The sequence below is a fragment of the Phacochoerus africanus genome, chromosome 11, assembly GCF_016906955.1.
Source record: "Phacochoerus africanus isolate WHEZ1 chromosome 11, ROS_Pafr_v1, whole genome shotgun sequence".
Classification (NCBI taxonomy): domain Eukaryota; kingdom Metazoa; phylum Chordata; class Mammalia; order Artiodactyla; family Suidae; genus Phacochoerus; species Phacochoerus africanus.
Window position 1 is genome coordinate 45624288 of NC_062554.1, and position 19847 is coordinate 45644134.

The 19847-nt window shown below is 47.2% G+C and overlaps 2 protein-coding genes across 2 annotated transcripts; one reads left to right on the plus strand and one right to left on the minus strand.

Annotated features, from left to right (window-relative positions):
- Positions 1-4536: 4536 nt before the first annotated feature.
- LOC125112115 (trehalase-like) lies at positions 4537-6274 on the minus strand. The gene is made up of 5 exons (XM_047754358.1): positions 6201-6274; positions 5722-5812; positions 5331-5442; positions 4907-5019; positions 4537-4644 (listed from the first exon to the last, which is right to left on the minus strand). The coding sequence occupies exons 1-5, from the start codon at positions 6272-6274 to the stop codon at positions 4537-4539; spliced, it is 498 nt and encodes a 165-aa protein (XP_047610314.1).
- A 406-nt stretch (positions 6275-6680) lies between these two features.
- On the plus strand, positions 6681-8151 carry LOC125111261 (trehalase-like). Its single transcript, XM_047753167.1, has 4 exons — positions 6681-7188; positions 7279-7371; positions 7504-7620; positions 7717-8151. Exons 2-4 carry the CDS (start codon positions 7295-7297, stop codon positions 7841-7843), a joined length of 321 nt encoding a protein of 106 aa, XP_047609123.1. The 5' UTR covers positions 6681-7188; positions 7279-7294; the 3' UTR covers positions 7844-8151.
- The last annotated feature ends 11696 nt before the right edge of the window (positions 8152-19847 follow it).

Genomic DNA, 19847 nt, shown 5'->3' on the forward strand with positions numbered 1-19847 from the left:
TGCTTTGTCTGTCTCTTCGAGCTGTTTTTTCTTCTTTTTGGTCTTTTAATATTGCCTTGAGAGTTAACCCTTATGGCACAGTGGGTTAAGGATATGGCACTGACACTGCAGCAGCTTGGATCGATCCCTGGCCCAGGAACTTCCACATGAATGCAGGTGAGGCTAAATAAATAAATAAATAGTATGCTTTGTAATTTTTTGTTGAAAGCTAGACAACTGGGCAAAAGAAGCCTAGTACTATTTCCTTTAGAGGTTTTGGCATGTGAGTTTTTGCTGGTAAGCTGTAATGTCTCTATCTCCCTGTCTGTCTCTCAATTTTGAGGATCACAGTTTGCCCTGTTACCTCCGTTCTCAGAAAGATCTAAGAGGCGTTAATCTTCAATTTGTTCAGCTTTTAAATTTTTGTTAGAACAGAGTGATGCCTTCCAAGCTCTTTACGTGCTGGACTCAAAACTGGAAACCCTTATTTGATTTTAAGAAAATAATTTCCATCTCTTTATCATCTCTTTTATGGATATTTTTTATTGGATGCAACACTATCATGTCCTTTATTTCTTTAAGCAAAATTTACTTTAATTCTTTAAATACATTCATAATGGTCACTTGGCAATTTCTGCTCCGCCCCCCCTTTTTAGGGCTACATGTGCAGCATATCGAAGTTCCCAGGCTACAGGTCGAATTGGAGCTACAGCCACCAGTCTACGCCACAGCCACAGCAACGCGGGATCTGAGCTGCATTTGTGACCTATGCCACAGATCATGGCTACACTGGATCCTTAACCCACTGAACAGGGCCAGGGATCAAACCTGCATCCTCATGGATACTAGTTGGATTCATTAGCACTGAGCCACAACAGGAACTCCCTGAAGTTTCTGCTTTTTTTTTTTCTTTTTTGTTTTTTAGGGCCCCACCCTTGGCATATGGAAGTTCCCAGGCTAGGGGTTGAATTGGAGCTATAGCTGCTGGCCTATACCACAGCCCACAGCAAGACTGGATTTTTTTTTTTTTTTTTACGATAGCTATGTGTTTTTATTTTATTTTATTTTTTTGTCTTTTGTCTTTTCGTTGTTGTTGTTGTTGTTGTTGTTGCTATTTCTTGGGCCGCTCCCGCGGCATATGGACGTTCCCAGGCTACGAGTCGAATCGGAGCTGTAGCCACCGGCCTGTGCCACAGCCACAGCAACGCGGGATCCGAGCCGCGTCTGCAACCTACACCACAGCTCACGGCAATGCCGGATCCTTAACCCACTGAGCAAGGGCAGGGACCGAACCCGCAACCTCATGGTTCCTAGTCGGATTCGTTAACCACTGTGCCACGACGGGAACTCCTATTTTATTTTTTATTTTATATTTTTCCTGCTGTACAGCATAGGGGTCAAGTTATTCTTACATTTATACATTCTTTTCCCCACCCTTTGTTCTGTTGCAATATGAGTATCTAGACATAGTTCTCAATGCTACTCAGCAGGATCTCCTTGTAAATCTATTCTAAGTTGTATCTGATAACCCCAAGCTCCCGATCCCTCCCACTTCTTCCCTCTCCCGTCAGGCAGCTACAAGTCTTCTCTCCAAGTCCATGATTTTCTTTTCTGAGGAGATGTTCATTTGTGCTGGATATTAGATTCCAGTTATAAGTGATATCCTATGGTATTTGTCTTTGTCTTTCTGGCTCATTTCACTCAGTATGAGATTCTCTAGTTCCATCCATGTTGCTGTAAATGGCATTATGTCATTCTTTTTTTTATGGCTGAATAGTATTCCATTGTGTATATATACCACATCTTCCGAATCCAATCATCTGTTGATAGACATTTGGGTTGTTTCCATGTCCTGGCTATTGTGAATAGTGCTGCAATGAACATGCGAGTGCATGTGTCTCTTTTAAGTAGAGTTTTGTCTGGATATATGCCCAAGAGTGGGATTGCGGGGTCATATGGAAGTTCTATGTATAGATTTCTAAGGTATCTCCAAACTGTTCTCCATAGTGGTTATACCAGCTTACATTCCCACCAACAGTGCAGGAGGGTTCCCTTTTCTCCACAGCCCCTCCAGCACTTGTTATTTGTGGACTTATTAATGATGGCCATTCTGACTGGTGTGAAGTGGCATCTCATGGTAGTTTTGATTTGCATTTCTCTTATAATCAGTGATGTTGAGCATTTATTCATATGTTTGCTGGCCATCTGTATATCTTCCTTGGAGAACAGTCTATTCAGGTCTTTTGCCCATTTTTCCATTGGTTGAGTGGCTTTTTGCTGTTGAGTTGTATAAATTGCTTATATATTCTAGAGATTAAGCCCTTGTCCATTGTATCATTTGAAACTATTTTCTCCCATTCTGTAAGTTGTCTTTTTGTTTTCTTTTGGGTTTCCTTTGCTGTGCAAAAGCTTTTCAGTTTGATGAGGTCCCATGGGTTTATTTTTGCTCTAATTTCGATTGCTTTGGGAGACTGACCTGAGAAAATATTCATGATGTTGATGTCAGAGAGTGTTTTGCCCATGTTTTCTTCTAGGAGTTTGATGGTGTCCTGTCGTATATTTAAGTCTTTCAGCCATTTTGAGTTTATTTTTGTGCATGGTGTGAGTGTGTTTTAGTTTCATTGCTTTGCATGCAGCTGTCCAGGTTTCCCAGCAATGCTTGCTGAATAGACTTTCTTTTTCCCATTTTATGTTATTGCCTCCCTTGTCAAAGATTAATTGACCATAGGTGTCAGGGTTTATTTCTGGGTTCTCTATTCTGTTCCATTGGTCTATCTGTTTTAATACCAGTACCACACTGTTTTGATGACTGTGGCTTTGTAATATTTCTTGAAGTCTGGGAAAGTTATGCTTCCTGCTTGGTTTTTGTTTCTCAGGACTGCTTTGGAAATTCTGGGTCTTTTGTTGTTCCATATAAATGTTTGGATTGTTTGTTCTAGTTCTGTGAAAAATGTCATGGGTCATTTGATAGGGATTGCACTGAATCTGTAGATTGCTTTGGGTAGTATGGCCATTTTTACAATATTGATTTTTCCAATCCATGAACATGGAATATCTTTCCATTTCTTTACATCTTCTTTGATTTCTTTGATTAAAGTTTTATAGTTCTTGGCATATAAGTGCTTTACCTCCTTGGTCAGGTGTATTCCGAGGTATTTGATTTTTTGAGGTACAATTTTAAAAGATATTGTATTTTTGTATTCCTTTTCTAATATTTCATTGCTGGTATACAGAAATGCAACTGACTTCTGAATGTTAATCTTATAGCCTGCTACTTTGCTGAATTTATTAATCAGTTCAAGTAGTTTTTGGGTTGAGTCCTTAGGGTTTTCTATGTATAGTATCATGTCATCTGCATACAGTGACAGTTTTATCTCTTCTCTTCCTATATGGATGCCTTTTATTTCTTTTGTTTGTCTAATTGCTGTGGCTAGGACTTCCAAAACTATGTTGAAGAGCAGTGGTGAGAGTGGGCATCCCTGTCTTGTTCCAGATTTGAGTGAGAAGGCTTTCAGTTTTTCTCCATTGAGTATTATATTTGCTGTGGGTTTGTCATAAATGGCTTTGATTATGTTCAGGAATGTTCCCTCTATACCCACTTTGGCGAGGGTCTTGATCATGAATGGATGTTGGACTTTGTCAAATGCGTTTTCTGCGTCTATTGAGATGATCATATGATTTTTTACTTTTCCTTTGTTAATGTGGTGTATGATGTTGATTGATTAACGTATGTTCAACCATCCTTGTGAACCTGGGATGAACCCTACCTGAAGACTGGATTCTTAACCCACTGAGCGAGGCCAGGGATGGAAACCACATCCTTATAGACACTAGTCAGATTTGTTTCCACTGAGCCAGGACAGGAACTCCTGAAGTTTCTGCTTTTAAATCTGACATCTGTTCACTCTCACGGGCAGTTTCTTTTCTCTTCTTTGTGTGTGTGTGTGATACTCTCTTGTATCATAATAACTGCATGTTTCACAGTTTTTTGTTGGAAAATGGACATTTTGGATAATATAGCAGGTCTGGGTACTGCTCCTGTTTCCTCACATCGCCCAACAGGGCTTGTTGTTGTTCTTTGTGTGTTGATTTGTGGAGTGTCTGGTTAGATTATTTTAGTGAAGCCTTTTTCCCTCCCTCAGTGTTAAGCCTATGCTCCTCCGACAGGGCACAGCTTTGATTGTGCCCTCGGTCACCCTGGGATGACAGTGATATTGGCAGGGCTTTCTTCCTTTCTTTCCCTGAGCACATTCAGCTGATAAAATAACTGCTGGCTCATTGCTCTATTGTTTTTTAAAATGCCCAGAGGCATGATATGATCTAGACTAATACGTTCAAATTTTGGCTCCTTCGAAGGTATAGTGCAGGAGGGCAGAGTTCAGCACTTGTTCAGCTTCCACCTCCTCTACCCTCCTTCATAGCACTTGTGACTCATGGTTTCGGGACTTTAGGCCGGGTGGTTTTTTAGCATTTATAAACATCTCAGCAGGACAGTGAAGCATGTGGACTAACCCACATGCACCCAAGAAACTGAAACCTAGAAAGGGCAAGTCATGGTCAGTTGTGGGGAAGCAGAGCCCCAAAGGTCCCTGTAGGATATGGGCCACTCACCTGAACTTCATACTCCCCTCTACCACCCGGCTGTCCACCGTTGCTGATGTCATACTGGGGACAGGAGGACAGGCTCAGGTCAGGGGCTACCCGACTCCCCCAACCCCAGGTCTCTAGGGAGCAAGAAATGGGAGCCCCTTAGGGAGAAGCTGCTCTGGCCAGCAGCTCTGACCCCTGCAGCGCCCAAGGATGGCCACCAGGCGTCGCCACGGTCCCGGCTGTGCTGGGCCTGGGCTTTGCAAAGCCTGACAGTTCCCCCCATCTCACCATGGGGAGAGGAGAGGGCCTGGAGGGCCTGGGCTCAGGGCCAGCTCACCTTCTCGTACATGGCTGACCTCCTGGAGTAGACATCAAAGTTGGTGCGGATCCAATTCTGGGCCAGCTGGAAAGCCACTTCCTGGGCTCTGGCTGAAGGAGACTTGGCCAGACCTAGACCCCAGCCCAGGCAGAGCCCCCATGACAGGGGGAGTGGGAACGAGGCCCAGTCCTCAGGCCTCCCTCCTGGAGCCTGGGGCCAAGCCGCTCTTACTCCAGGGCCCAGGTTTGGAGGGAGAGAGGGGGGCCGATTCCCCTGACAGGTGGGGTGGGTGTCACGTTTGCTGAAGGAGAGGCTGAGAGAGCAGAGGAGCCAGAGAAAGGGTCCTGCATCCTTGGCTCAGAGCTCCGCAGTCCCAGGGAGGCCGGCCCTCCACTCCCTTGGGGCTGAGGCCCTGGGTCGTGCCCCATCCCTGCCTCCCTACCTCTGATGACCAGGTCCTGCAGGGGGGCCCAGGCGTTGGGGAAGTCCCACTGCTGGCCTGTCTTCCGGAGAGAGGTCGGGATTCCGTAGTGGTAGGTGAGGATCTGGCTGTCCTAGAAGGTTCCAGACCTTACTGTGTAGGTGGGGGGACTGGACAGGGAGCCGCGAGCGACCACGAGCGAGGCTGGGCCCTGCTGAAGCCAGATGTTCCTTTCCTGGGCCTTCTCTTCTTGGCTCGCAGCCGCCCCCTGGTGGCTGCAGTGGGACCCGCAGGGTAAGACCCAGGGCAGAGGAGGGAGTGGCTGCCACTTGCCAGAGGTCACAGGACAAAGTCAGGGATAGAGCTGGTGGTCCTGCCTCCAGTGTAGCCACCTGCCTAGCTGCCCCCTCACCTCCAGGTATTTCAGAGCCTTGTCCACGTCGCCTGGGTTAGAGAAGAAGCCAGCCCAGAGAAGAGTTGGTAAATAGATAAAACTCCCAGGTCTTTATATGTTCAAAGTGGTGCTTGAATCAGCCACCTTTCTCTTCATCTCACAGAACAGGCTTCAGGGTGGCCACTCATAGCTGGGCCCAGAGGATCCCAGACTTCATATCTGGATTGGCCACACAAATTTCAGCACTTCATAGCTTGAGAGTCATTTTTCTCGGTGGCAATGGGTTTAGAGAAGTAACCAGAGCCCCCAATCTTGGGCCCTACAGAAACTCTCTAGAAGGAATTTTGGAGGGAGCAGGGCAGCATCTACTTCTAACTCCTCCCCTCTTCCTTTGAGCCCCCCCTGTCCTCCCCCAGGCAAACCTAGCCTGTCCTCCACCCCCAGGCTGCCCGGCCCGGCCCTTTACACCACGTGGCTGACTGTGTTCACTCCCTCACTCCCCTGCTGGCTGGCTTCCCTCTTCCCCGAGCTCCTCGGGCCAGGCCTCTGCCACTGCCGATCGGGGGTCCATCCCTGGGCTCAGCACAGTCTGGTACACACTTTCTCTCCTTCATCCGAGGCTCAGAGAGGGCAGCAGCTTGCCCAAGGCTATACAGCACCCGTCCTCTGGCCTGGCCCCCAGGGCCCTGGCACCAGCTGGCATGGGGCAGTGCTCCAGGCTCCTGGGCCAGCCTGGGCCACATCCTCACCCAGCCCCTCACCCAGTGGGAATGATCTCGAGCCCCTTTATTCCCCTTCAAATCACGGACAGGCTGACCTGCTCCCCACTAAACCCACCTCACTGGCATAGAACTGGGAGGGGATGAAGCGAGAACACACCTGATGTGGACACAGCCACCCCCCTCGGGGCCTGCCTGCTCTCCCTCAGCCCATTCACCACACCCGCCTCACTGGGGAAAGGTGCTGGGGCTCAGCCACACCCCGGCCAGATAGCCTGGGGCCCTGATCCTCTGGGTCTGGCCTCGTGGTGGCAGCAGAGACGCGGGGGCACAGGGAGCCAGGAAAATGGTCCCCCAGCTGGGTCCTAATAATGGCCACTGCGGGGTGAGCACCTGGGGTGTCAGGCTGGGCGGTGGTGGCTCCTGCACACCTTCGTGCTCTTGCTGGGGCTCCAGAGGCCAGCTGGGGACACGAGCAGACCACGCTCCCCACGGCCCTGGCCTTGACCGAGGCCACACGGCAGAGCTGCCCCAGAGCCAGAACCCAAGCCCGGCTGCCTGGCTCCAAAGCCCACAGCTGCCAGGGCCTCCCCCGCCCCCGCGGCCTCCTCCCGCCTCCCCTCCACATGGCCCTGGGCTCCCCGCACCCTCGCTCCTGACTCCAGGTGAAGCCAGAGGTCCTCAACCACCCCGAGCGCTTCTCTCTCATCTACTCGGGTCACCCGTTCATCGTGCCAGGAGGACGCTTTGTCGAGTTCTATTACTGGTGAGCGGCCAAGAGCTGCGGGGGTCGGGGGGCTGGGGCCAGCGGGGCGTCCCAGGCGGGGTGGGGGATCCTGAGCTGTCCTTCCCCCAGGGACTCCTACTGGGTGATGGAGGGTCTGCTCCTGTCCGAGATGCCAGGGACGGTGAAGGGCATGCTGCAGAACTTCCTGGACCTGGTGCAGACGTAAGAGGCCCGGGCATCTCAGCCGGGGTGCAGGAGGGGCAGGGCCCTGGGCTTGGGCCGGGATCTGCCTGGGCTCGGGGCGGGGGGTGGTTGCAGTGGGGGCAGGGGTGTCAGCGGCCCCGTTCTCGGCAGGTACGGACACGTCCCCAACGGGGCCCGCGTGTACTACCTGCAGCGGAGCCAGCCCCCGCTCCTGAGCCTCATGATGGAGCGCTACGTGACTCAGGCCAATGACACCGCCTTCCTCCGGTGGCCACCCCACCCCCTGCTGCCCTCGCCCCCCTTCCTGAGGCTCCCTGGGGCGGGGCGGGGCGGGGGCTGAGCTGGTGCCTGGCTCCACCCCAGGGACAACCTGGAGACCCTGGCCTTGGAGTTGGACTTTTGGACCAAGAACAGGAGCATCTCTGTGAGCTCTGGGGGAAAGAGCTACGTCCTGAACCGCTATCATGTCCCCTATGGGGGACCCAGGTGAGGCCGTGCCTGGCCAGCCCTTCAGTCTCTTGTGTGTTCACTCTGGTTTGAGTGGCCGGACTCCCCTGGTGATGGTGATACTGAGGGCCTGGGGGCCTGTGTTCCCAGGAAAGGGGTCCCAACTATGCTCTGGGGGCAGCCCTGTTGTGCATCACCCCTTTCTTGGAGGTCCAGCCCTGGCTCTGGGCCATCGCTGGGGCAGGAGAGACCCTAGGGGGCCAAGGAAGCAGGCAGGACCCCGCCAGGAGTTGGGGCGGAGCCCCAGCCGGGGAGACGTGAACAGCTCTGTCTGCAGGGGCAGTGGAGGAGCCCCCTGGGGAGGACTCCCAGAGGTCAGACCGCTGTGGAGCCTGCTTCTTTGCAGCTTGGCCACCAGCCAGGCTGGGGCAGGAGAGAGGGCTCTCCTCCTCTCGCTACCCTCTCCTCTCAAGGCAGGGCCTAGAGCAAGACAAGGGAGCCGCACAGTCCCCTCCCCCGGCCCTGCTCAAACCACAGCCACCTGTAGATCAAAAACAACTTTTTTTTTCAACCCTCAGTTGCCTGAAAGATGTACATGGTTGGGGCTGGGACCGAGAGTCAAGGGCAGCCTGTATACACAGGGTAGGGGGAACTCCTGGGCCCCTGCTCTCAGACTTTGCACATTTCTGCATTTCTGCACATGACAGCAGTTTTTGCAGAAAGGGTGTAGAGGGTGCGTCTGGGCCAGGCATCAGCCTGTGGCAGCTGCCTGTGGTTGCCTCTGCCCGCCAGAATGCCCAACCTCTTGTTCTCACCTCAACCACTATGGCTTCCTGTCCCCATGGGAACAGGGCACTGAGTCAGGGGCTCCTGGCCACACCCAGATAACTGGGTATCTCTCTGGCAGGCCACTCTACCATTCCAGGTCATCTGTATATCAGTTGAAGCCTTCACTGGCCATTAGGGGTTGCAAATGCAAATTCTAGGACACAATTGTGGGACATCTTAAGGAAACTCTGCAAGGGGGATGACCCTGCCTGGGGACTGGTAACAGGCAAGGGGGATGACTCTGCCTGGGGACATTTCTGTGTAACCAGGGTCTCCCTGCTGAAGATGGTTGGTGTAAGGGAAGATGGGGTCCCTATTTGCTCGCTCTTCCAGTTTTTCAATGTAAGGTGGAGATCCATATTTTTATGTGAAATATCCCAATTTTGAAGGGTCTCGATATCCCAAATTCTGGCTGTCCATCTAGGAGTGATGCCTGTGTTGTCAGTGAGGATTGAGGAGGAGACCTGACCCCACTACAGGGCCCTCCTTCTCCCCACAACACCCAGGGCCCAGCCCTCGAACAAGACCTCAAGCCTGCGAGCTGACTCCCCCAGTTGTGCCGTGCCCTTTGCGGTGAGGTACTCTGTACATATTGAGATCCTTAATGTGTCAAGATCTCTTACAAAGAAAAAATAATATTGTCATTCTTGAAAAAAACCCCACAGACTCTCTATGGGCGGTCGATAAATATAATGCTCTGTTCATTCTTTTTCTGATCTGAATCAGGCCTCTGCCCACAAGGACGCAGCTCCCTTTTGCCCTTGGGGAGTCTGTGCCTGACCTTGGATGTTCTCACCCAAGTCTCACCCCTTAGCTTCTCAGCACATTTACAAGCAGGTGCATGGTTGGTGGGAAAAATGATACTTTAAAATATTTATTGAGCTTTGATTTTGCAGTGAAGCTGCAGGCTTGTAGGGGAAGGACTGACAAGGGGACCTGAGAGTCAGCCCAGCCTTAGTAAGTCTGCTCTGGGCTCAAATGTACACCCTCACCCACTAAAAGACCTGCTGGACCACTCATCCTTGGAAGGCAGCCCAAGCGGGTGGCAGTCAATGGGAGGGGAAGCAATCTCCTTGCTTGGACCCCAAAGTTTTTCTTTTCTTTTTTTCTTTTCTCTTTTTTTTTTAGGGCTGTACCTGGGGCATATTGAAGTTTGCAGGCTAGGGGTCGAATCGGAGCTGCAGCCTACACCACAGCCACGGCAATGCCAGATCTGAGCCATGTCTGCAACCTACACCACAGCTTAACCTACTGAGCAAGGCCAGGGGTCAAACCCACATCCTCACGGATACTAGTCAGGCTCATAACCCACTAAGTCACAATGGGAATGACCCAAAGTTTTTCTTTGAGGACGAACTACTGATTTCCTTCTCAATGTTTATTCTCAAGGTAGCAGTGTGACTAAGCTGGTACATTTCCAGGCTCCCCTGTAGTTAGGGGTGCCTGGGGACCCAGTCCTTAAAAACAAGGTGGAAGTGGGAGCCACTGGAAGAAGTTCCTGGGAAAGCTCCTTAAAATGGGAAAGACTCAGTGGGCTTTGCTCTTGGTCCTTTGCCCTTCCCCCTGCTTCCTGCCTTGAGCACTGATGAAAGGTTTACAACTGCAGAAGCCACCCTGCGACCACAAGGCAATGAACCTGAGGCTGAAAAACACAGGTTGAAGCCTATAGGCTGATGCTAGCAGGGCAGGAAGATGGGGAGACTGGACCCTCAGTGGTACCATTGAGTCACAACAGCCCTGGGCTCCCCTTATATGAGAAAAAAAAAAACTCCGTTGCTGTGTAAGCTACTGGCGTTCAGATTTCTATGCCTTTGGGCTGAAAGGGGTCTCTATGGTTCTGGTTGGGTTTGTAACCTGCTGAGCCACAACGGGAACTCCAAGAGTCCACCATTCTGCTTGGTTTGGCCTATTCGGACAGGAGGGAAAAGGGGTCTGTGATGGCCACAGGCTGGACAGTCGCAGCACCAGTCTGAAAACCCAGTGTGGGACGCTACCCGAGAAGGGCAGGGCTGCCAGGCATTGACCCATCTATGGAAATCTAATGGGAATCATTCATTCGCTTAGAAAAGCCACACACCTGCTGAGAATCAGTTTCTATTGTGGTGAGAAGTAGTTAAAAAAGCAAATGAAAGGGCAGGTGAAGAACGAGCGTTTCTCTAACATACCAGCCTGTGCCGCATTGGGTTCCTGCCACTGTCTGTCACCACCCACGTGCCTCCCTTAATCAGTGCTGCCCACAAGTGTGAGGACTTGGGCTTTAGGGCGCCTGTGTCTAAGCCTGGAGTCTGCAACCTGCAGCCCCACCCCCACCCTCCGGGGATCTGGGAGCCAAGCCTGCCTCTGAGGGAGGGTCTCGGAGGCACGGACCCTGGTTTGTCACGTGGTCTCCATGAGTACAGCAGTCAGGTGACCTCTTGGGGCCTCTGTGGCGTCATTTGTGACATGGGGCTAATATGCCCCATGGAGGGTCATTATAAGGATTAGAGTTTCAGGTGTGCAGAGCTGACCACGGGCAGCGACTGCTCAGTGATTGGGTAGGGATGCTCTAGTTAAGTCCATCAGGGCAGCTGTAGGGCTGTGGGAAGCTTGTTCCCTCGGTGCCACGCAGGTCTCACATGTGGATGACCAACATCCCTGAGTTCAGGGTACAGTCAGGCCTCCCGGAGGAGCTCCTTGTCAGCAGCTCCACATGAGGCTGCTCCTTGTGGGCCCTCCCACTCTGAGCCTTGTATGACACAAATCTGTGGTCAGAAGGGGGTAGCAGGTGCCCAGCTGAGCATCATTCCAAGAATAACTGGCGCTGGGACAAGCGAAGACCAGCCTCCAGGCAGCAGAAGAGGACTATCCTGGGGGCCTCGCCACAGTCTGGCTGGAGTGAAGGGGGGCTGCTCCGAGCCAGCCCCCCACAGAGGCCTGCAGCTCAGTGCCCAGCAGTGGAGAACCTGGAATGGAAAGCTTCCAGATTCTTCAGCAAGGGCCACCTGCAGCACCCACAGCCCAGATGCACGGCTTGTTCGTAGCTTGATTCCTCAGGCTGTCTCTCTGCCTGGGGATTCCTGCAAGAAGGATGTGGTTTGATCAACCTGGAGAGGATGGGTAGGGAACGATCTGCCGAAAGTTCTAGGTTCTGCTCCATGCTTGGGAAACCCTCCCAGGTGTAGCTGCTCTCCTGAATTTGCAGTTTCCCCCTGCTGTGCTGTCTTCTTACTTTTGCTGTGTCTATCTACAAGCTATGTGTAGTATTGCTTTGCATATGATTTTCTTTTTGTTTTTTTTGCTTTTTCAGGGCTGCACCTGTGGCATATGGAAGTTCCCAGGTTAGGGGTGGAATCAGAGCTGCCAGCCTACACCACAGCCACAACAACTCAGGATCTGAGCCATGTCTGTGACCTACACTGCAGCTCACAGCAATGCTGGATCTTTAACCCACTGAGCAAGGCCGGGGGTCAAACCCACATCCTCATGGATACTAGTTGGATTCATAACCCGCTGTGCCACAAGGGAACTCTCTGCATTTTTTTTTTAAATTGTGGTAAAACATCATATAAAATTTACCATTTACCATTTTGGCCAATTTTTATTGTAGGATCCCGAGGCACTAAGTATATTAACATTGTTGTGTAACCCTCACCACCATGCATCTCTAAAAATTTTTAATCTTCCATAACTGAAACTCTGTGCCCATTAGTCAATAACTACCCTATCGCTCCTCCCTCACAACCCCTGGAAATCACCACTACTTTTCGTCTCTATAGATTTGTGGTTCTTCATGTAAATAGAATCATACAGTCATACAATATTCGTTCTTTTGTGTCTGATTAGCAGAGTATCTTCAAGGTTCATCTATGCTGTAGCATGTATCAGAATTTCTTTCCTTTTAAAGGCTGAATAGGGATTCCCTGGTGGTCTTAGTGGTTTAAGATGTGGCATTGTTGCTGCTTCAGCTTGGGTGTGATCCCTGGCCAGGGAATTTCTGTATGCTATGCGTGCAGCCAAAAAAAAAAAAAAAAAGCTGAATGATATCCCATTGTATGTATATGCCATGTGTTTCTTATTCTCTCATCTGTTGGTGGACACTTGGGTTTTTTCCAACTTTCGGCTCTTGTGAATAATGCTGCAGTGAACATGAGTGTATAAATATCTCTTCAAGTACTTGTTTTCAGTTCTTTGGGGGATGTACACAGAAGTAGAATTGCTGGATTATTTTTTATGATGATTTTTATTTTTTCCATTAGAGCTGGTTTATAGTGTTCTGTCAGTTTTCTACTATGCAGCAAGGTGACCCAGTTACAGACTTGCTGGATTATATGTTGATTCTGTGTTTAATTGTTTCAAGAAGCCTCATACTTTTGCATGTTTTAAAATCTTAGGTACTATATATGGAGGTTATTGTGCTGTATCATCTGGCAATTTGCTGCTCTTTTGTTTTTTGTTTTTTGTTTTGTTTTTTTTTTTGGTGCTGGTATGATTCTGAGATTCAGCTGTGTTGATACACTCATCTAATCTGAGAATCCATATCTTTTAACTTACAAGTTTAGGTATTGTCATTCTTTGGATTTATTTTTACCATCTTATTTTGTGCTCCTTAATTTCCTCATGGTTTTTACTTTTTCATTTGTTCCCCTTCCCTTGTTTCCTATAACTGTCAAATTTAGCCAGCCTCTTATTTTTTTCTACTTTTATTCCTTCCTTCCTTCATTTGCTTTCTTGGAAATTATCGTTTTCATTCTTATTCTTTAGGACTTCTCTCTCCTTTTCATATGTACACTGACTGATTGTCCTGTGACGCAGGAAGTGCCTATGGAACCTTCAACTCGGATCGCCTCCTCTCTCTTCCGTATCACCATCCAGGCTTGCGGACCTGCTTTAGTTTTCACGCTTCCAACTCATCACCATCATGGTTGCAACTGGGGCTTATATCCATTTACCCACATGTTTACAATGTGCTCTTCATTGCTTTTTTCTTTTTAATTGAAGTATAGTTAATTTACAATGTAGTGTTAGTTTCAAAGTGATTCCGTTATACATATATATGTATATGTGTATATATGTTTTTCAGATTCTTTTCTAAGTTCTTAGACCATATTGAGTATAGTTCCCTATGCTATACAGTAGGTCTTTGTTGTTGCTCTTCATTGCTTTTGACACCTCATACCTCCCGAGTTCAGTTTCCTTTCCCTAGAAATGAATGTGTTAGCGACTCTAACACCAGTGATATTATGGTGAACTCTTTCCGTCTGCACCTGAAAAGGTCTTTAATTTCACTTTCACTCATGCTGTTGGATTGTCAGTGGCTACAGCTCTGATTAGACCCCTAGCCTGGGAACCTCCATATGCTGCAAGTGGGGCCCTAAAAAGACCAAAAAAAAAAAAATAATAATAACTGAAGCTCTCTTGAGTGATATTTTAGGGGATTTTAAACTCTAGGGTGAGTTATTTGTTTTGTCAGCACTTTGAGTTTAGAATGCCTCTGAGTTCCATCTTCTGCTGCTGCTTTTGAGAAGTCTGTTATGAGTTGTTTTCCTTTGTAGGTAATCTGTCAGGCGACTTAAAATCATCAGGTTGTTTCCACTGTTCTGAAGCTTCTCTAAAACCTATGTGACATAGGCTTCTGTTTCCTGCTCAAATTGTACAACTGTGTCTGCCTTCTCCTTTCACTCCTACCGTTTCTGAGTGCCTACTGTGTGCGAATTGCTATTCTAAGTGTTGGGGATTAAACAGTGAATGGAAAAGAAAAAGACTCTTTTCACAGGGAGGCTCTCTCTCCCATTTCAGTTGGAGACAGAGCCTGAGAACGAAGCCAGCATGCGGAAGAGCAGAGCTGAGGTTTGGAGAAAGCACATCCTGAGTGTCAGGTTGAAACCTGCGTCAGGCCCCACGTAAAAGCAACTGCGCTCTCTACGTTTTCACTAAGGTTAACAACAGTTGCCCCTTGTTGCATAAGAGTTTTAAATGGATTTTTATGCCATTTACAAGTGAAAGGGTACCTATACATGTCCCAGCCCAGTGCGATCCAGCTGTCCTTCCTCTGTGAAACTTTACATTCATATCTTCATTTGATGAGTTTAACATTCATTCATTCATTTATTATTGTTTCTAGTTGGTCTGTTCCCAAAAAAGATTTAAGACCTTTTACAAAGATAGATAAAACATAACGTAACAATTTAGAAATAAGAATTACTGTGCTTATTGAACCTGAAGAGTCATATCTTTCTCTTTTTTAAATTTAATTTTCTCTTTTTTAAATTTAATTTAGTTGGCTTCCAATGTTGTATTTGTTTCCGGTGTACAGCAAAGTGAATCAGTCATACATATAGGTATATCCATTCTCTTTTACCATATAGGTTATTACAAACTATTGAGTAGATTTTCCTGTGCTATACAGTAGGTTCTCATTAATCAACTATTTTATACCAAAGTATATGCGTTATTGCCACCCTCCCAATTCTCCCCCCCGCCCCAGTGGTTTGACCAGTCATAAGACTGGTTTTGAGATCTGTGAATTTGTTTCTGTTTTATAAGTTCTTTTGTATCTTTTTTTTTTTTGGTCTTTTTTTTTTTTGCCTTTTCTAGGGCTGCTCCCACGGCATATGGAGGTTCCCAGGCTAGGGGTCAAATTGGAGCTGTAGCCACCAGCCTAGGCCAGAGCCACAGCAACGTGGGATCTGAGCCACGTCTGCAACCTACACCACAGCTCACAGCAATGCCGGATCCTTAACCCACTGAGTGAGGCCAGGGATCAAACCTGCAACCTCATGGTTCCTAGTCGAATTTGTTAACCACTGAGCCACGACGGGAACTCCTCTTTTGTATCATTTTTTTTAGATTCCACATATAAGTGATGTCATATGATATTTGTCTTTCTCTCTCTGACTTACTTCACTTAGTGTGATAATATCTAGGTCCATCCATTATTACTGCAAATAGCATTATTTCATTATTTTTTATGGCTGAATAATATTCATATATATATATATATATACCGTATCTTCTTTATCCATTCCGCTGTCTATGAACAGTTAGGTTGTTTCCATGTCTTGGCTATTGTAAATGGTGCGGCAATGAACCTTGGAGTGCATGTGTCTTTTTGAATTATGGTTTTCTCTGGATATATGCCCAAGAGTGAGATTGCTGCATCATATGGTAGTTCTAGATTTAGTTTTCGGAGGAATGTCCATACTGTTTTCCATAGTGACAGTACCAATTTACATTCCCACCAACAGTATAGGAGGGTTCCCTTTTCTCTGTACCCTCTCCCGCGTTTATTGTTTGTAGGGTTTTTGATGATGGCCATTCTGACTGATGTGAAGTGATACTTCATTGTAGTTTTGACTTGCATTTTCTCTAATAATTAGTGATGTTGAGCATCTTTTCACGTGTTTCTGGCCATCTATCTGTCTTTGGAGAAATGTCTATTTAGATCTGAAGAGCCAAAGCTTTCATTAATTCTGAAAAATTCTCAACCATTATCTCTCTCAATAGTACCTCAGCCATCCTCTCTTCTGAAATTCCTATTACACGAACGTTGGATCCTATCATCTTATTGTTTGTGTCATTTAACCCCTTTTTCATAATTTCTATTTCTTCTTTCTCTAGGTGATTTTCTTAGATCAGTTTTCCAGTTCATTATTATCCTCTTCATTTATGTTGAACTTTGAGTTTAGCTTATTTATTGAATTTTACATTTGTTACCATTTTTTTCATTTCTAGAATTTCTATTTGATTCTTATTCATGTATGTCTATTCATAGCATTTCATTCTTTTTTTTTTCTTTTTGCCTTTTCTAGGGCCGCTCCTGCGGCATATGGAGATTCCCAGGCTAGGGGTCTAATCGGAACTGTAGCCGCCGGCCTACACCTCAGCCACAGCAATGCTGGATCCTTAACCTGCTGAGCAAGGCCAGGGATCGAACCCACAACCTCATGGTTCCTAGTGGGTTCAACCTCATGCTTTCAATTCCTTACATGTATCTAGGCATTTTAGTGATATCTATTCTATAATATCCTTAGAATCTTCATATAACATCTGAAATCTTGGGAGTCTAATTTTTTTTTTTTTTTGACTGTGCTTACAGCATGCAGAAGTTCTGGGGCCAGGGGTCGAACTCATGTCACAGCAGTGACAACATTGGATCCTTAACTGCTAGGCCACCAGGAAGCCTTGGAGGTTAAATTTTGAGGTTAAGTTTGCTGACTCTTGTTCATAATGATGGCCTCTTTTTTCTTTCTTTCTCTCTCTCTTTTCTTTCTCCCTTTCTTTTTTCTTTTTTTTTTTTTTTGGACTTTTCAGGGCCTTACCCTCGGCATATGGAGGTTCCCAGACTAGGGGTCTAATCGGAGCTGTAACTGCTGGCCTGTGCCACAGCCACAGCAACGCAGGATCCAAGCCACGTCTGTGACCTACACCACAGCTCACAGCAATGCTGGATCCTTAACCCACTGAGTGAGGCCAGGGGTCGAACCTGCAACCTCATGGTTCCTGTTTGGATTTGTTTCCGCTGCGCCACGACAGGAACTCCCTTTTCTTTTTTTTTTTTTTTTTGTAATTTTGGATGGTGAGCTCATGTTCAGTGGGACTTTATATTTTCAAATCCCATGTGATCTGAGTTGAAAGCATCGTATTTCAGAGTTATTTTGTGATTGCTTCTTTTAGGGGCCCCAACAGTATCACCAACTCTGAAAAAAAAATTTTTATGTTATTCTCTTGTCTTGCTGCTGGATCCCATTTATGTATGTATGTATGTATGTATTATTATTATTTCTTAAATTTCCCCAATACATTATTTTCTTTTCTACTGTACAGCATGGTGAACCAGTTACACATACATGTATACATTCTTTTTTCTCGCATTATCATGCTCCATCATAAGTGACTAGATGTAGTTCCCAGTGCTACACAGCAGGATCTCATTGCTTATCCACTCCAAAGGCAATGGTTTGCATCTATTAACCCCAAATTCCCAATCCACCCCACTCCCTCCCCTTCCCCTTGGCAACCATAAGTGTGTTCGCCATGTCCATGAGTTTCTTTTCTGTGGAAAGGTTCCTTTGTGCCATGTATTAGATTCCAGACAAAAGTGATAACATGTGATATTTGTCTTTCTCTTTCTGACTGACTTCACTCAGTATGAGAGTGTCTAGTTCCATCCATGTTGCTTCAAGTGGCATTATTTTGTTCTTTTTTATGGCTGAGTAGTATCTGGATCCCATTTAAATAACCATGAAGGCGGTGTAAACTCAAGCCCCAAACATGAGGCACAGACTGTGTTTAGAAATTCTAAAAAGGAGAATTTCCTTTTCCACCCAGAGCCCAGGCTGAGACACACTTGTTTGCTTTGTTCCTGGGCTAGGGATAAGATGCTTCTCTAGATTCTCTTTCCACTGAGGCTGTAACTCTCTGAAGATTCTGGACCTAGGTGGGAACTCAGCTCCACCTTTCCACTTCACAGCTCGTGGGTAGTGTTGATTACTACCCTGCAGGGCAGCTTTGTTTCTGGTCCTTGGTGAGTTCTCCTTTCTCAGGAAATCAGGTATACATTTAAAAAAGGATCCTTGCACTTATATGTGGAATCTAAAAACAGAACCAAAAAACTCACTGTGAGATAATGGAAAATTTATATATCAGTCTCTGCCCCTAGTTCCTGGTACATGGCCCCTAAAACCTTTGTGATTTCCTAAGTGTTAAGAACACCAGCAGCATCTTCTCTTCTATTGGGTGAATGGGCTCCTGGAGGCGGCTGGATGGGAGCTGGTCATCAGAAAGACCAATCAACGATTAGAAGCTTGGAATTCTCAGCCCACCCTCATCCTTCAGGAAAAATAGAGGGGCTGGACATGGAGTGAATAATTGATCATGCCTACATGAGGAAGCCTCCATAAAAAATCCCACTTATATGGGGTTTGGAGAGCTTCTTCTTCTTCTTTTTTTTTTGTCTTTTTGCCATTTCTTGGGCTGCTCCCGTGGCATATGGAGGTCCCCAGGCTAGGGGTCAAATCGGAGCTGTAGCTGCTGGCCTACACAAGAGCCACAGCAATGCGGGATCCAAGCCACGTCTGTGACCTATACCACAGCTCACGGCAACGCCAGATCCTTAACCCGCTGAGCAAGGCCAGGGATGGAACCCACAACCTCATGGTTTCTAGTCGGATTTGTTAACCACTGAGCCACGACGGGAACTCCTGGAGAGCTTCCAGTTGGTGAACACATAGACACCAGGAGGTTGACCATCCCAGTTCCATGCGGACAAATCTCCTGTACTCAGGACCCTCCCAGACCTTGCCCTCTGCATCTCTTCATCTGGCTGTTCATCTGTAGTCTTTTTCATATCCTTTAATAAGCTGGTAAATGTTTCCCTGAGTTCTGTGAGCCCTTTCACAAATTAATAGAACCCAAGCAGAAGGGAACCTCAGATCTCTAGCCAGTTGGCTGGAAGTACTGGTGTCTGAAGTGTGCGTGCGTGTGTGTGTGTGTGTGTGTGCGGGGGAGGCAGTCTTGTGGGACTGAGCCCTTAACCTGTGGGATCTGATGCTCTCTCTGGCTAGAGAGTGTCAGAATTGAATTAAATGGTAGGACACCAGTGTCAGAGAAAATTTCTCCACACATTTGATGACCAGAAGTGTCAGAAGTGGTGTTTTCTGTGAAAGTAAAGCAGACACACAGTGGAAGACAAATACCTAGGAAGGAAAAATCTGAATTTTCCCCTACACTCATAAACACAGAGAATAGCTTGGTGGTTTTGAGAGATGGAGGGTAGGTGGTGGGCAAAATGAATGAAAGGGGTAAAAAAGTAAAAACTTTCAGTTATAAAATAAATGAAGTCACGGTGATGCAATGTATAGCTCAGCGACTGTAGTTAATAATACTCTATATTTTGAGTTCCCACTGTGGAGCATTGAGTTAAGAACCCGATTGCAGCAGCGAGGGTTGCCATGGAGGAAGTGGGTTTGATCCCCAGCCCAGCCCAGTGGGTTAAAGGATTCGGCATTGCTGCAGCTGTGGCATAGGTCTCAGCTGCAGCTTGGATTCAATCTCTGGGCTGGAAACTTCCATATGCCAAGGGTGTGGCCATAAAAAAAAAAGTATATTTGAAAGTCGCTAAGAGCATAGATGCTAAGTTTCTCATCACAAGAAGAAAAGTTGTGACTATGTAGGGTAATGGAAATTAACTAGACTTATTGTGATGATCATTTCCCAAATACGCATACCTGGATTCATTATGT

Excerpts from the sequence above, each read along its gene's own strand:
- LOC125112115 (XM_047754358.1), bottom strand. The coding sequence starts at position 6,274 with ATGGACCCCCGATCGGCAGTGGCAGAGGCCTGGCCCGAGGAGCTCGGG. Across the intron at positions 5,813-6,200 it reads GGAAGCCAGCCAGCAGGGGA|ACCTGGGAGTTTTATCTATT; the intron begins GTGAGGGAGTGA and ends GAACATATAAAG. Across the intron at positions 5,443-5,721 it reads AGGCTCTGAAATACCTGGAG|GACAGCCAGATCCTCACCTA; the intron begins GTGAGGGGGCAG and ends GGAACCTTCTAG.
- LOC125111261 (XM_047753167.1), top strand. The coding sequence starts at position 7,295 with ATGGAGGGTCTGCTCCTGTCCGAGATGCCAGGGACGGTGAAGGGCATG. Across the intron at positions 7,372-7,503 it reads TTCCTGGACCTGGTGCAGAC|GTACGGACACGTCCCCAACG; the intron begins GTAAGAGGCCCG and ends CGTTCTCGGCAG. Across the intron at positions 7,621-7,716 it reads AATGACACCGCCTTCCTCCG|GGACAACCTGGAGACCCTGG; the intron begins GTGGCCACCCCA and ends GCTCCACCCCAG.